The sequence below is a fragment of the Podarcis gaigeae genome (genome assembly GCF_964106915.1).
Source record: "Podarcis gaigeae genome assembly, chromosome: 11".
Taxonomy (NCBI): domain Eukaryota; kingdom Metazoa; phylum Chordata; class Lepidosauria; order Squamata; family Lacertidae; genus Podarcis; species Podarcis gaigeae.
In genome coordinates, this window is record NC_139687.1 from 52,296,072 (window position 1) to 52,312,463 (window position 16,392).

The 16,392-nt window shown below is 45.3% G+C and overlaps 1 protein-coding gene and 1 long non-coding RNA gene across 2 annotated transcripts in view; both read left to right on the forward strand.

Moving 5' to 3' along the window:
* The window catches only part of MBD2 (methyl-CpG binding domain protein 2), a 67,362-nt gene extending 57,987 nt beyond the window's left edge, over positions 1-9,375 (forward strand). The window contains exons 6-7 of the mRNA XM_083702944.1: positions 6,991-7,136; positions 8,365-9,375. Coding sequence (XP_083559070.1) covers positions 6,991-7,120 — 130 coding nt within the window. The 3' untranslated portion in view covers positions 7,121-7,136; positions 8,365-9,375. The remainder of the gene's footprint in view (positions 1-6,990; positions 7,137-8,364) is intronic.
* Positions 4,112-6,645, forward strand: LOC310827242. The gene is made up of 2 exons (XR_014556249.1): positions 4,112-5,940; positions 6,313-6,645. It is a non-coding gene; the product is annotated as an uncharacterized lncRNA (long non-coding RNA).
* Positions 9,376-16,392: the final 7,017 nt, after the last annotated feature.

Here is a 16,392-nt window from a genome sequence, read left to right on the forward strand (position 1 = left end):
TAGAATTGGAAGGGAGTGCAAGGGTCAATTATGCCAATCCCTGTAATGCAGGAGTGTTTTGCCCAAAGTGGGGCTTAAGTGTCTCATGTTCTATCACTGAGCTATCCTGGCCAGTCCTAACGTACAACAATTTCACAAAATTGCTCTTGCAACCTTTTGTTTTAGTAGACTTTGCTTACAAAGATTTTACCCAAATAGGCTAGAAGAGTTTGGTGAATTTTGAGCAGTCCTGGAAGCTCAGAGACGAATGCAGATCCTTGATGTCACAAATCCCTCCCCCACTCCTTTATTTCTCCCTTTGAAAATTAGTTTTGTTCAATAGTCTCTACCATCTTCTTAAAGTTTGGGACTAAGCATTTTTTCGGCTTCACTGTGTCCCGAACGATGTAATGGAGGCATAAAAAGTTAACACAGCATGGGTTCCTCCCTCTTATTATTTCTGCCGCCAGCAGGAGACGGCTAACACATAAAAAGAAATGTTCCAAAGGATTTTGGGGTGTTTTCTGTTTTGTTTTAGCATTTGAAATCCCAGACTGCCTCCGGCAGAGGGCAATGTTGAACCACAGTTCTCTTAATAGCAATGGAATCCTGATCTGTCAGAAAAATAGTATTTCCAAGGTTCGTTTGCTTTGAAAAGTCATATCTCTTGTTCCTTCTTTTCCTCCACATCACACTTGCATTAAAAAAAATATATTAATATTATGTTTGCACGGGCTACCTTTGATTCAGTTGCCTATTCAGGGACTTTTGTTTCCAGAGTGCCTTCTCTGCAAATTAGCATAGGAAATCAAGCTGAACGTATTAATGGGAAAGTCATTTGCTTCAGGCCTGCAGTTCTTACTTAACTTGTGATGATGCGTTTTCACTTAAAGGTAGCTTCCTAAGTGCAAGTTTGCTGTCGTTTTAGGTTTTTGTGACTGCTGAGTCCCTCTCTGGTGATATATATGCAGGGCAGGGCTGAGCTGTGTAAGTGCAAGATATAATAACGGAAATATTTTGTGATATTTTCCCCAAAGGATCTGTGCTCCCATTCTCCTTTGACAGATTCATGTGCTTCATCAATACAGTGGTACCTTGGGATGCGAACAGGATCCGCAAGATGCGACGGCGCGCATGTGCAGGTTGTGTTTTGCCACTTCTGCGCATGCGCATGACGTCATTTTGAGCGTCTGCACATGCGCAAGGGTGAAACCCGGAAGTAACACGCTCAGTTACTTTTGGGTTGCCGTGGAGCACAATCCGAAAGCACTCAACCTGAAGCGCATTCAACCCGAGGTATGACTGTATTATGATGCTGATATCCAAACACTCCTGATCCAAACATGGGAAAGTCTGTAGATCAGTGTTAAAGCATCTGCTTTGCATGGAGAAAGTCCCAGGAGGGTGGCGGAGAATTTTGATTCAGTTTGCATTCAAAAGACAAAACTACCTAGTTCAAACTTTCTGAAGCAATACGAGAACCAAAACACAGGCGTCCATCAGAATTCACACTTTGATTCAAACCCCCCCCCCCCACCTGCTTGGGGATAAGAAAGAGACATGGACACATTATATTAGGTTAATGGGCTAAAAAAGGCCACAGCTTTATTGATTACAGCATGTGAGAGGTATTGGCTTAGGCATTGGATAAAACAACAGAACGTGACTCCACCCCCTCAGGGAGGGGTGAGTCTAACAAGATTTAACCACCAGTGGGAGGAGCCTGTTGATGCAAATACAACTGAAAGCTCTCCCTGATGTCACCAGGGGTCGTGCCATGGCCCTAGCTACCAGCAAGGGGGTCAGGATCCACGACCGCTGGATCCGACGAAAACCAGCAGCGGAATGAAAGGGAAGTGCTGCTGTGGGCACGTTTGAGTGGCAAAAGCCCGCCCCCAAGCCTCCACCTGGTTGGTTGGCTACCAGGGGGCATGGCGCGGCAGCCAGGCCAGCTGGGCAGGGGGCTGGAACACCCCCTGCCAATGCGGGAATCGGCTCCTGCTCACAACTTTCCCCTCTGTAAGGAGGAGAGGCTTTCTCTGAATTTTGCAGTGCAGTTCATCGGCCAAGAAATACATTCAAAATAGCATACACCAGGGTAAAGTGTTCATAAGCTACATATATTAGTGAAAAGATTGTACAAAAATGCGCTGCATTGGGGTGGGAGGGATTGCTTTGGGTATATTAAGGCAAAACTGCCAAACAAGAATGTATAGATTGAGAGAAATTTGTACTAAAATGCTGACAGATTTTCACGTTTTTGTTTCTTTTAAATTGCAAACCAATGTGGAAATGCAGAGAACTGAACTTAAGATTGGAAAAGTAAGAAACTGCAAGAAACCAAAAGCAGGGGAAATGGAGAAGGCTACAGGAAAAGGGGTGAAAAGGGAAATAAAAGTGGGCAATGGAATGAGCAGAGGGCAGCCTGGCTGAGAGATGCACTTGGCTGGCACTGACATATTGATATGGAAAACCTGCCAAGCCTTTGGCTGCAGAGGTCCTCTCATATGTGCAAAAGGCAAGGGACCCCAGCTCAGTGGTAGAGCATGAGCTTTGCATGCAAGGGGTCTCAGGTTTGATCCCTGGAGCACCCAGTTTTTGAAAAGGGCACAGGTAGCAGAAAAGCCATTTCTGCCATAGATCTGGGGATACCCATATTTTTCTGTGTATAAGACACTCCCATGTATAAGACGCCCCCTATTTTGGGGGACTCCAAATTAAGAAAATGGGGGAAGATTGCCCAGAGGGGATTGCTGAAAATCGCTCACACCCCAGAACCACACTACTATTGCCTGCCCGATTGTCGCAGCAACGGCCAGTCAACACAATCCCTTGCTGCAGCAACAAATAACACACCCAATAGCCGCTGAGAATCTCCTGCTCGCAGCAGCAACCAATCACACATCCCCCCAATGCACTACCTGTGTATAAGATGCCCCCTCCCCAGTTTTAAACATTATTTTAAAACTAACCTGGTCTTATACAGTCGTACCTCTGCTTACATATCCCTCCGCATCCGTAAACTTTGGGATACAAAAGTGGCAAACCCGGAAGTATATTTCTGGGTTTTTGCCACACATGCATGCGCAGAAGCGCTCTACCACCACATGCGCAGAAGCGGTCCCTCCAGTTGTGGAAACCTCGGGATCCGACCAGAGCTCCAGAACGGATCCCATTCACAACTGGAGCTACCACAGTACACGGAAAAGGACGGTAATTCTGGGGTCCCATATATATTGCATAAGCTTTTCATATACATTGCTTTTCACTGCCAACTTCCCACTCTCCCCAAAGTGATCCTCAATTGTGATTTGTACCCAGGCCACAAGATTCCTTGTGCAAATACACATACATTAGTTACTTTAATCTCGCTCTCTAAATGCCGGCGGATGATTTGGTGACACGTTCTCTGTCTTGCACCTTTTAAATCAGCCTTGGCTCTGGAATCTGGAACACCGCCCTCCACCAGCTCTTCTGGATGCGCAAGGCGCCTCTTTTGAGCTCCCCGACCTGTGCTTTTGCAGAGTTATCCTTACATCGCCTGTGTGTTGCTCAAAAATAAATCTCATTCATCAGCCTTGACATTACTGCCCCCCAACACTACTAAAGCCTGACCCAGCGCGATGTACTGAATGGAAAGATAAAGTAAAAGATCTGTAAACAGCAGCATAAAGCATCTTTATTATTTAGTGAGATGCTTTTTACGAGGCACATTTGCAGTCTCCGCGTCAGCTTGATCCAAGAGTTTCAAAATAAACAAAGAAAGTGCGATCGCTTCTTATCCATGACATAAGGGCAGCGGCTTTAAAGGTATTAGAAACATAGAATTTTAGAGCTCAGAAGGACAGGGCAGGAACTAAAATTTGAGACTCAGTCACATCATCCCACGGCTTTATTTGCACTAAAGCCAAATCACTGTCTTTTTTAAAAAACAAAAACAAAAAACCCTTGATGTTTTAAAAGACCGTGTTTTTGGCCAGCAGGGGCTCTGCCAATAGTTTTTAGTGGTAAAGGTAAAGGGACCCCTGACCATTAGGTCCAGTCGTGACCGACTCTGGGGTGGCGGCGCTCATCTGGCTTTATTGGCCGAGGGAGCCGGCGTACAGCTTCCGGACTGAGCCGCTTTTGGTGAACCAGAGCAGTGCACGGAAACGCCGTTTACCTTCCCGCCGGAGTGGTACCTATTTATCTATTTGCACTTTGACGTGCTTTCGAACTGCTAGGTTGGCAGGAGCAGGGACCAAGCAACGGGAGCTCACCCCGTCGCGGGGATTCGAACCGCTGACCTTCTGATCAGCAAGTCCTAGGCTGTGTGATTTAACCCACAGCACCACCCGCAGTTGGGTTTAAAAACCTGGTTTGCTTGTTTTAATTACTTGAGTTAGGAGTGGGGAATCTGGGGCCCTCTAAATGTTGTTGGACTCCATTTACTGCCAGCTCCAACCAGCATGACTAGAACTATAATCTAGCAACACCTAGAGGGTTACAGGTTCCTCATCCTTGTCTGAAGGCAGCTAGAATAATCAGTTTTGAGTTTGCTTTGAACATCCTACTTTTCAAACATGGGATTGTGAAATGTTACAAAAGAGTGCTTGAAGATGGGAGCTCTCTGCTCCTTTCAGTTATCCAGTGTTCATTGCTCTCATTCCTTTAAAATAAGAAAAACTCTGGTGCATAGTAAGGAAAAGTACATTTGGAAAAGTTTTGGGGATTTGCATTCAGCTTCTCCATCTAGGTTTATTAAAGCCACACAGGTCTTTGTTGCTGCTGGCTTTTCATCGCTCTCAACAATGGAAGTGTGGCAGAGAATCCCAAGAGATTTTTCCACCCTGACAATCACATTCAGTGCTGGCTTTCAGCATTCCCCCAGTGACTTATTCTTCCTGAATTCAATAGTTCCGTGTTTATGTTAATTCTTCTTCCAGGAAAAAAAAAAAGATGGTGGATAGGCTTTCTTTTTAGTCTTAAAGCCAATGACCTCCAAACTGGTATATGTATTTGACTCAGTTTAGCTGAAATGCTTCCTTCTCAACTGCTACATCAGAGTTCATAAGTGAATGTTGATGAGATTAGTGGTGGGTCCCTATTAAGCTACCTATGAAGAGTTTCATTAAAAGAATCACATAATTTGCCTCAGTGGGGAGCATGGATTTTAATTTGTAGCGAAAAATACTGTATGGAGATAGTTTTCGCATTGGCCACAGCAGGTGTTTTTCTTGATGTGGAAACTCTTCTCATTGACTTGAATATTTGTACTTTAAATGGATGTGAATTTGGGCTTCTCTTATGAAACCTACCTGATCCCCAGTAAAAGGTATCCATCCACCTGATCTACGAATAGATCCTGAGATCTATGGGTATAGGGCAGTATACAAATTATTGTTGTTGTTGTTGTTGTTGTTATTACCTACACAAGCAGTGTTTAGAGCATCTCATTTGTCAATTATGTTTTTTCTCCAGTTAGCTCAGTTGATAGAGCTTGAGATTCAATCTCAGAGTCATGGGTTCAAGCCGCAGGTCTGCCAATTATCCTGCATTGCAGGGGGTTGGACTAGATGACCCTCACAGTCCCTTCCCAAGTCTACAATTCTGTGGTTCTATGGGAATGCCTTCTTTTAGATCAGGGCTGGGGATCCTGTGGCCCTCCAGATGTTGTTGGACTCCAGCTCCCATCATCCTCGGCCAGTATGGGCCATGGTCAGGGATAATGGGATTTGGAGTTTCAGAGGGCCACAGGTTCCCTCGGGGACTCACTTTCACGTATAAAGATAGACGGGAGACCTTTAGGACGGTAGAAGAAGCAGGAAGTTTCTGAAGGAAGTACTGGAAAGATCTAGGTGGAGGGAGACTTCAAGAGCTAGAAGAGACAAGACAGGAATAAAGTGGAAAAGTTTGTTTTATAGTTATTTCTTGAATCTGGTAAGGTAACATTAATACAATAAATTTGTATGTCACTAAAGTGTATCTCATGGGACGCAGGTGGCGCTGTGGGTTAAAGCCTCAGCGCCTAGGACTTGCCGATCGAAAGGTCGGCGGTTCGAATCCCTGTGGCGGGGTGCGCTCCCGCTGCTCGGTCCCAGCGCCTGCCAACCTAGCAGTTCGAAAGCACCTCCGGGTGCAAGTAGATAAATAGGGACCGCTCACCAGCGGGAAGGTAAACGGCGTTTCCGTGTGCGGCTCTGGCTCGCCAGATGCAGCTTTGTCATGCTGGCCACGTGACCCGGAAGTGTCTCCGGACAGCGCTGGCCCCTGGCCTCTTGAGTGAGATGGGCGCACAACCCCAGAGTCTGTCAAGACTGGCCCGTACGGGCAGGGGTACCTTTACCTTTAAAGTGTATCTCATGCAATGTAAGTGGGTTGAATAAACTCAAAAAATGAAGATAGTAAATTGAAGGAGTTAACTATTAGAAAGATGATTTTGGAGAACTGTTACAAAGGTGTCACAATGAAATTCAGTTGTGGGGGATTAGAAGAAGTCAGATAACAATGAAAGTTAATTTGGATTTTAGAAGTATTAAGTGTTTTTTTGTTTTTCTTTCTTTTTTCTTCTAGTATTGTAATGTGTTTCGTTTTGAGTCTTTTATATGTTATATTTGTTATCAATGTGGAAAATTAATAAATTTTTTTAAAAAACTCAAAAGAAACAAAATAGAACATGTGTTAAGGGGGGGGGATGGGATATTATATGTCTACAAGAGACTTATGTCTCCAGTAATCACACAAGAGTTTTACAAAATGGGAAATTAGGAGTAGAATTTATTGCATCAGGGACGGAAAAGAAAAGGGGGCTGGTAATCTACACAAAATCTAGTTTGGACCTGAAGTTGTTCAAAGATGAGGAAGAACTATAGGGGTGGAGATTAAATTTGATAACAGAGGGCCACAGGTTCCTCACCTGCCCACCTTCAATCCCTGATTTATAGAGATAGCATTGGCCTGCTGATTGACTTCTTTTTCCATTTGCGGAGATAATATTTCAGTGATGTTTTTCCCCTCCGGGTTATTCCACAGGAAACAAGAAGAGCGAGTACAGCAGGTACGGAAAAAGCTGGAGGAGGCGCTAATGGCAGACATCTTGTCGCGAGCTGCAGATACAGCTGACTTGGACGAGGTTGAGATGGACGATGGCGAAGAAGCATAAGCGGCAAAAGCATCAGGTACAGCCACGGGTTCCTTGTGGAGCCACAACGCTGCGTGTTGGAGTGTCTTCCTTAGTTACTGTGATTGCTGCTTTGCTGTTCAGCATGAAAAGCCTGCAATTTGTGAAGTGCTTCACAGAGCACAGAAGTGGCCCGGCTCTCCTCTCCAGGCCTGCCAAACTGATTGGCTAAAGGTGAAGAGACAGAATAGATCTTGATGAAAGGCGCCAGGCAAGGGCCATTCTCAGCAGCACAGCACCTGCTTTTGCATGCAGAAGGTTCAGTTCCTGGCGCCTCCAGCAAATGTTGAGTTGGTGAAGGCAGCTTCCTAGGCCCCTGTGTCCTTCCCAAGGCCTTCAAGGTAGTCCCTTCTTCTTAAATGTTTGATTGAAACTACATTCTGAATGGGATGCGGGTGGCGCTGTGGTCTAAACCACAGAGCCTAGGGCTTGCCGATCAGAAGGTCGGTGGTTCGAATCCCCGCGATGGGGTGAGGTCCCGTTGCTCAGTCCCTGCTCCTGCCCACCTAACAATTCAAAAGCACGTCAAAGTGCAAGTAGATAAATAGGTACCGCTCCAGCAGGAAGGTAAATGGTGTTTCCGTGCGCTGCTCTGGTTCGCCAGAAGCGGCTTAGTCATTCTGGCCACATGACTCGGAAGCTGTACGCCTCCAGGTGTTCAAAGCCTCCAGGTGACAGTAGCTGTCGTGGCTTCTGACAGTTCATGTAGCCCACTGTGGAAGCCCTCTTCCAACACATCCTTAGTGCATCCCATCTGCTCAACCTCAGGCAATGCCTCATTTCTTGCAGCAGAGGTGAACAAGGAAGCTGCAAATCTCCTGGTTCTTTTTGTTTGCTGTAAGTAGTTGTTGGAGGGTGAGTGTCCGGCAGCTCAATTCTATATATTATCCAGAAGTTAGCTCCATTGACTGTACTGGGGCTTACCGGCTGGTCATTGGATACTGAGTGTGGCAGTGTAGTTGGATATTGAGTGTACTTGTGAGTAAGCAGCCCTGAGTGAAGAGTAGAATATGTCTCTTCCCGGGAACCTGTAGCATTTGTCAGGACCAATAAAACTGCTACAGGCAATTTGAGGCTTCTGATTATGTGGAAGTTTTGTTCTAGAGCTCCTGTGATAAAGATCTTCACCATTAGAATAAAAGATGTCTAACCATTGTCATTCTTCTCTCTCTCTCTCTCTCTCTCAAATACCTGTTTCATACCCGTTCCCTACATTCTACATACAGGTACTTAAAACAGAATTATCCCCAGAAGAAATTCCTGGAAGCTGAAGGCGCTTTTGTTTTGTTTTGTTTTCCATTGGTCTTTTATGAAAAGAAGAAAAGGACCTGTGCACATTTATATAGCTTTCTAATAGCATTAAAAACCAATGCCTTTTTTTGGCTCTTTTTTATGTATATATATTGGGGGGGGGGGGGGAGGAAACAGAGAGACCAAGAAAGAAAAAGGAAAACCCACTTTTAAAAAGTTTGTGTCTTAACGACTTCAAAAGTCTTGTTTTTTATTTTTATTTTTTTGTTACATCAGACAATTCCCTAAACTCAAAGCTGAGCTTTCAACTCTAGGCTGCAATCTGGAACTGTATGACTAGCACTAAATATTTTGGGTTTCCCCCCCTTCTTCTCTCTCTCTCTCTTCCTTTTGTGTGGATGTATGTGTGCTGGTAACAATGGATCAGGCAAACGGAATGTTCGCTCCCGATTTAAAAAGAAAGAAATAAGTCTATTGTGACATGTGTTGTACATATATTGTATAAAAGATTTTTTTTATATACCGGAGTTGAGTGGAAACATCTGTAAATTGACCCATCGCCACCCCTTCTCTAAAAGAGAAATAAATAACTATATTCGGAGCAACTAAATTTGTAGACTGTGATGCGCTATAATTAAGTGGAAATTATAGGCACCCGTGCCCAGATCGCCAGATGGATCGGTGGGCAGAGAAATAAGGGCGTTAAGTGAGTGGACTGTATCCAAGACACCCGGGTTCAAGTCACTGACTTTGATTTGCACTTCTTAAGGGCCCAAATGGGGATTTAGCATCCCCAGCCGAGGCAACTATCCTGAGTTCACGGGAACTGGATGAGCACTGTGATGCGAGTATGAATGCACACACCTGCCGAGTGTGTGCGGATCAGCCTCAGTTCTCCATTTGTGAAATGGGAATGAGTGACCTACCTCACAGGGTTGTTGTGAGGATGAACCTAATAAAGATTGTAAAGCACTTTTCAAATGAAATGGTTTGTGCAAATGTTGTAGCAGTCAGTCAGCGCAAGGAGAGAAAAGTCGCTAGTGGTATTGGCTGGGGTGGGGGTGAGGCCATGACTTGGTGGGAGTGGAGTGCTTGCTGCTTTTGTGGACCAGATGTGGGGAACCTGTGGTCCTCCATGAAGTGATGGACATGAGGCAGGAGTTGATAATGCAGGTGAGCTGCACACAGGTGGGCTGCATGCGAGCTGCTGGCCAGCCCTGTGGAGCCTCCTTTTATTGAGACAAATATGCAAACCAGGCAGATACATTTTGGGCTGTGACCTTTACACATCTTCTGGTCCCAAGATCGTGGGGTGGTACAAAGTTATTTTGGCACCTGTTTCCACCTCGTCGTTTTCCCCTTGCACGGTGTATGACGAAGGAGACAAAAGATCTCAGAGACAAAGGTTACAGACAGGACACCGCAGACTACTGAGACCGCAAAAGGTTAGACAGAGGGCAAGATGTTCAGACAGTCTGTGTGTGGGGGGGGGAGTGTGCCCCGCACCCCAGGGTCACACGTGCAGGCATACTGAGGCTGCCTGCGGGTGGGGAGTGTGCTCCTTCTGGACCCCACTCCTCACACTCCAGATGTTGCTGGACTGCAGATCCCCTCACCCCTAGCCATTGGCCATGCCGGCTGAGGCTGATGGGAGTGGCAGTCCAACAGCGTCTGGAGGTCTCCATTTTCTCCCTCCGTGGTGTCATGGTTGGAGCAGTGTGCTTGACAAATTTGACCCTCATGAACTCTGAACTGAAGTGCTCTAATCTGCACCTTCAGGGCTGATGTATGGCTCACAACTGAGCTATCTATCGGTTGCTGCATTTTTCAGAAAGCTGCAACACATTGCTCAAAATATGCATTTTCCAACGTTGAAAGAAAATATAGTTAGAATGCTATTTTGAGAGATGACACATTTGGGAACATGTACTTAAATGTATATTCTTTTGCAGGTTTTTTTTTCTTTTTTAAATTGTGGATCAGTGTGGAAATGGATCAGAGCAGACTTCGGAGTGAAAACGTGTGAAAGCAGCACACCCCCCAAATAGGCTGATGAACAGGTTCAGAGCAGGCTGTTCATTGCCCTATCCTGATGCCTGCCCTCTATTCACGACATTGTATTGTGTTCCCCTACAAAATGCTGCCCTGGGGTCTCCACCAATTACAATCAAGCTTGTTGATAGCTAAAATGAGAGGAATACTGATTGCAAAAGCCAGTCCACAGGAAGACATCCATCTAGCAGAGTCCGAATCTGACGAGCCTTTCAAGGCTTCTTGGTAGCAGGGAAGATAATGCTTGTTGCGTGGTGATTTTTCATAAAAGTTGCCCCATAGACACCGTAGTGAATAGCATCTAGTGGCTTTATAATAATGTGCATTGAACTTCTGCAGCCGGAGCCATTTATCTTGGACTTTGCCGTTTCCAGTAGTCTCTCCTGGCCTAAGTTGTTTCCAAATAAACCATTGATCATGGGACTCCTCAAAGCCTTGCAAAGCAACCTGCTCTGCGGGTTTGCCTCCCTTGATACTGATGGGTAATTTATTCTCGTTACAAGACGGAATTGGAAGCCTGTTAAGCATGCATTGAACAGTGACATTAAACTCTGGATCTGTCTGCTTTCGCAGAGGAATGGGTGGCTGCGATGCAGAGAAATGCTCTGCTATGACAGGCTGCAGTTTTCAATTAATGAAGAGCCTGTTAAATCTGAATGAATTAATTGGACAGCATGCTTTTTTTAAAAAAATAAAAATACATTAAAATCTAGATGGCATGCGCCATTTGAAAAGAGGCACCCTCTTTCAATCGCTTAGGGAGAATGCCTCTTCTTTGCATGTGTGATGGTACCAGGTTGTCTAAAAACAAAGGAAACATTTCTTCAGAACTACTATTATCAGTTCATCCATAGATGAAAACGTCTTCAATCAAGTTGCAGCTCTAATGTATTATTAGGGTGCAGAATGCCGCGGCGAGACTCCCTACGGGGTCCTCGTCGCGGGATCACATTCACCCAGTGCTATACCAGCTGCACTGGCTCCCAGTGGAGTACAGGATTGGGTTTAAGGTGCTGGTTTTAACCTTTAAAGCCCTCATACCTACGACCCTCATACCTACGGGACCACCTCTCCTGGTATGTCCCACGGAGGACCTTACAGTCTTCAAACAAAAACATCTTGGAAGTCCCTGGCCACAGAGAGGTTAGGCTGGCCTCAACCAGAGCCAGGGCTTTTTCGGCTGTGGCCCCGATCTGATGGAACACTCTGTCACAAGAGACTAGGGCCCTGCGGGACTTTACATCTTTCCGCAGGGCCTGCAAGATAGAGCTGTTCCACCAGGCCTTTGGCCAAGGCACAGTCTGTCCCCCTCCTTCTGTAATCCTCACAGAACTCTAGCCAAATGGTTGCCATTAATTTGATTCTGAATTGATTTTAAAATGAATTGATTTTAGAATTCTGTGTTACTTTTATTGTTGTTAGTTGTTCTGAGTCTGGCTTCAGCTGAGGAGGGTGGGAGATAAATAAAATTATTATTATTATTATTATTATTATTATTATTATTATTATTATTATTATTATTTTCCACCTTTTCCTCCAAGGGGCTCAATGTGGCATTGATAGTTCTCCCCCCCATTTAATTCCCACAACAACCCTGCAAAAGAGGAGACTGAGAAGAGCTATGAAGGAACCCAAGGGTCATCTAGCCCAACCCCTTGCAATACAGGAATGTCAGCTAAAGCATCCAAGATAGATGGCTAACCAACCTCTGCTTAAAAAAACCCCAAGGAAGGAGTGTCCACAACCTCCCGAGAGAGTTTGTTCCACTGTCGAAAGTTCGTCCTGATGTTTAATCGGAATCTCCTTCCTTGTTACTTGAAGCCATGGGTTCGAGTCCTACCCTCAGAAAGGTAACTCTTGGAAGTACTATAGGAGTTGCCTTCCTGAGAGTACTTACCTGAAAGTAGGTACTGCCCTTGCCCACAAAGGAGCCCAGGGCTCCAAACAGAAAGTAGAAAAGCAGTTCAATTAAAAGAAAAATATTTTAAATTGCCACAGATGCTTCACAGTGGAGAATAATTTCAAGGTTGCTAGGAACAGCATCTTTCAGCCACCAGATGCCCGTGGAGCATTTTGCACCAGCCAGCTTTGGTATCAAGTGCAAGGAAAGCTCCACATGGACTGCGCTACAGTAATCCAACCTTGAAATTATTAAGTAAGGAACTCCAGCAAATCAGGGCAGAGTCCGACAGCACAATCTCCACCCACTCCCCTCCCCTGCCATGTACAGAATGTTGAAAGGAACCTTAATGATTGCATCAAACTGCAGTGCTTTGACAGCCCTGCATTTCAGCCCTTTGCCACAGTTGCTAATTTAGCAGATAAGGCTGCTTCCTGTCTTGTATATATCTATTTAGTAACTGGATTTCCAGCCCTACAGCTTTTTATATATATATATATATGAAGCTGACAGTTGATTCAGGATGGGCAAAATGTTGTATTCGCACGTCGTGCACTGGATTTATGAAACTTGCTGCCGCGAACTGTGGCAAAAGGACATAGGCTTAGGTGGCTTTGAAAGGGGATTAGACAAATCCATAGAGACCTGTCAATGGCTGTTAACCATGCTGCATATATGGATCCTTTGGGGTCAGAGGTGGAATATATGCCACTGGATATCGGCTGCTAGGGAACAATGGGAAAAGGTGGTGGTTGCCTTTTGCAACATGCTTGCTAGTTTGCTGGAGACCTCCTTGACTGCTATGGGAAACAAGGTCCTGCACCAGATATGACATTTGATTGCATCCCCAAGCTGCTCTTCTCTTAAGGGAGAGCTTGAGTCTCACCCTTTGGTGACCCATCCAATAGCAAAGGTATAAGGCTCTCCAAAAGGGACACGGGTGGCGCTGTGGGTTAAACCACAGAGCCTAGGACTTGCCGATCAGAAGGTGGGCAGTTTGAATCTCCGTGATGGCGTGAGCTCCCGTTGCTCAGTCCCTGCTCATGCCCACCTAGCAGTTCGAAAGCACATCAAAGTGCAAGTAGATAAATAGGTGGGAAGGTAAGCGGCGTTTCCGTGCACTGCTCTGGTTCACCAGAAGCGGCTTGGTCATGCTGGCCACATGACCCGGAAGCTGTACGCCAGCTCCCTCAGCCAATAAAGCGAGATGAGTGCCGCAGCCCCAGAGTCAGCCACGACTGGACCTAATGATCAGGGGTCCCTTTACCTTAAGGCTCTCCAAAGGTGGGGAGATGTTGTATCCTGCACAATTATGGACGACTCTCTGCAGTCATAAACAGAGGTTACATGTTTTGCCAGTGCTTCCATCATTTTATATTGGTGCTGCTGTTGTTGTTGTTTAGTCGTTTAGTCGTGTCCGACTCTTCGTGACCCCATGGACCAGAGCATGCCAGGCACTTCTGTCTTCCACTGCCTCCCGCAGTTTGGTCAGACTCATGTTTGTAGCTTCGAAGACACTATCCAACCATCTTGTCCTCTGTCGTCCCCTTCTCCTTGTGCTTTCCCAACATCAGGGTCTTTTCCAGGGAGTCTTATCTTCTCATGAGGTGGCCAAAGTATTGGAGCCTCAGCTTCACGATCTGTCCTTCCAGTGAGCACTCAGGGCTGATTTCCTTAAGAATGGATCGGTTTGTTCTTCTTGCAGTCCATGGGACTCTCAAGAGTCTCCTCCAGCACCATAATTCAAAAGCATCAATTCTTCGGCGATCTGCCTTCTTTATGGTCCAGCTCTCACTTCCATACATCACTACTTGGAAAACCATAGCTTTTACTATACGGACCTTTGTTGGCAAGGTGATGTCTCTACTTTTTAAGATGCTGTCTAGGTTTGTCATTGCTTTCCTCCCAAGAAGCAGGCGTCTCTTAATTTCGTGGCTGCTGTCACCATCTGCAGTGATCATGGAGCCCAAGAAAATAAAATCTCTCACTGCCTCCATTTCTTCTCCTTTTATTTGCCAGAAGGTGATGGGACCAGTGGCCATGATCTTCGTTTTTTTGATGTTGAGCTTCAGACCATATTTTGCACTCTCCTCTTTCACCCTCAATAAAAGGTTCTTTAATTCCTCCTCACTTTCTGCCATCAAGGTTGTGTCATCTGCATATCTGAGGTTGTTGATATTTCTTCCGGCAATCTTAATTCCGGCTTCGGATTCATCCAGCCCAGCCTTTCGCATGATGAATTCTGTATATAAGTTAAATAACCAGGGAGACAAAATACAGCCTTGTCATACTCCTTTCCCAATTTTGAACCAATCAGTTAATCCATATCCAGTTCTAACTGTAGCTTCTTGTCCCACATAGAGATTTCTCAGGAGACAGATGAGGTGATCTGGCACTCCCATTTCTTTAAGAGCTTGCCATAGTTTGCTGTGGTCGACACAGTCAAAGGCTTTTGCTTTTGGTGCTGTAAACAATGAATTTTGAATAAAGATTTCTCTCCCCTCCCCCGAGAGAGAGAGAGTGAGAGAGATCCTAATGCTGTGCTGAAACTCTTGGCTTACCTCTCACGATCCCTGGGCCCTCAGACCAGTGAAGATTGACTAGGAAGGTTTACCATCCATCTGGGGAAAATAATATTTGAGTCATTTTTTGCTACCAGATTTAATATTGTAATGCATGCATGGATACCAAAGTGGTAAGTGCATAATGTTTGTAGGCCTGCATTTGTGTGATGTGGTCTTCGCGTACGTGCTGTTTATCTGGCCGCAAGATGAAAAGCAATGTCAAGAGGGTCAAATCACTCCAAAATGCTTGGGAGTTGTTTTGAAACACAATCTTAGAAGCTCAACTGAAGTGTGTACAGCAGATCAGGAGAAGTCCCACCGGAGTCAAGAGAATGTCAGCATCATCCTCTAACAGCAGAATCAAAGAAGCTATTAGAGGCAAGAAGGCTTCCTTCACAAATAAAATAAAATAAAATAAGACTGGTTCAAATAAGGACAAAAAGGAACTCGAGCTTCTGCAAAATGAATGTAAACAGACAGTAAGAGATTCTTAAAAAAGAATTTGTGGAGTACGTCAAAGTAACAATAACGATAACCAACAACAATGTTCAAATTCATTAGTAGCAGAAGAACAGTTAGGGCGGCTATTGGGACCTTGGATGACAAGGGAGGCAAAGGAGTGCTAACGAAGCATATAGAACGAGCCTTGCTGAAGCAAAACCATCATGGTTAAGTCTTGTCTCAGTTGGTTTGGGATAGTTCAGTTTTGGTAGAGCATGAGATCTCGGGGTTGTGGGTTCAAGCTCCACTTCAGGCAAAAGATTCCTGCATTCCAGGGTGTTGGACTAGAATGATGATCCTTAGAGTCCCTTCCAACTGCAATTCTATGATTCTACTGATCTATTAGAGTTCTTTAAGAGTGACATCACCTTGCCAACAAAGGTCCGTATAGTTAAAGCCATTGTTTTCCCAGTAGTGATGTATGGAAGTGAGAGCTGGTCCATAAAGAAGGCTGATCGCCAAAGAATTGATGCTTTTGAATTATGGTGCTGGAGGAGACTCTTGAGAGTCCCATTGACTGCAAGAAGATCAAACTTATACAGTCTTAAGGAAATCAGCCCTGAGTGCTCACTGGAAGGACAGATCCTGAAGCTGAGGCTCCAATACTTTGGTCACCTCGTGAGAAGAGAAGACTCCCTGGAAAAGACCCTGATGTTGGGAAAGATGGAGGGCACAAGGAGAAGGGGACGACAGAGGACGAGATGGTTGGACAGTGTTCTCGAAGCTACCAGCACGAGTTTGACCAAACTGTGAGAGGCAGTGGAAGACAGGAGTGCCTGGCGTGCTCTGGTCCATGGGGTCACAAAGAGTCGGACACGACTAAATGACTAAACAACAGCAACAACAAAGAGTGTCAACAAATATATAGATATATGCGGTCCAGCTGGCATAGTTTACTTGGATTTGGATGGATTATACCAATGCATGTAGGATCAGGCTATCAAAGGATACTAGTTGTGGTGGCTGGGTCCTAACCCACTGTGAGC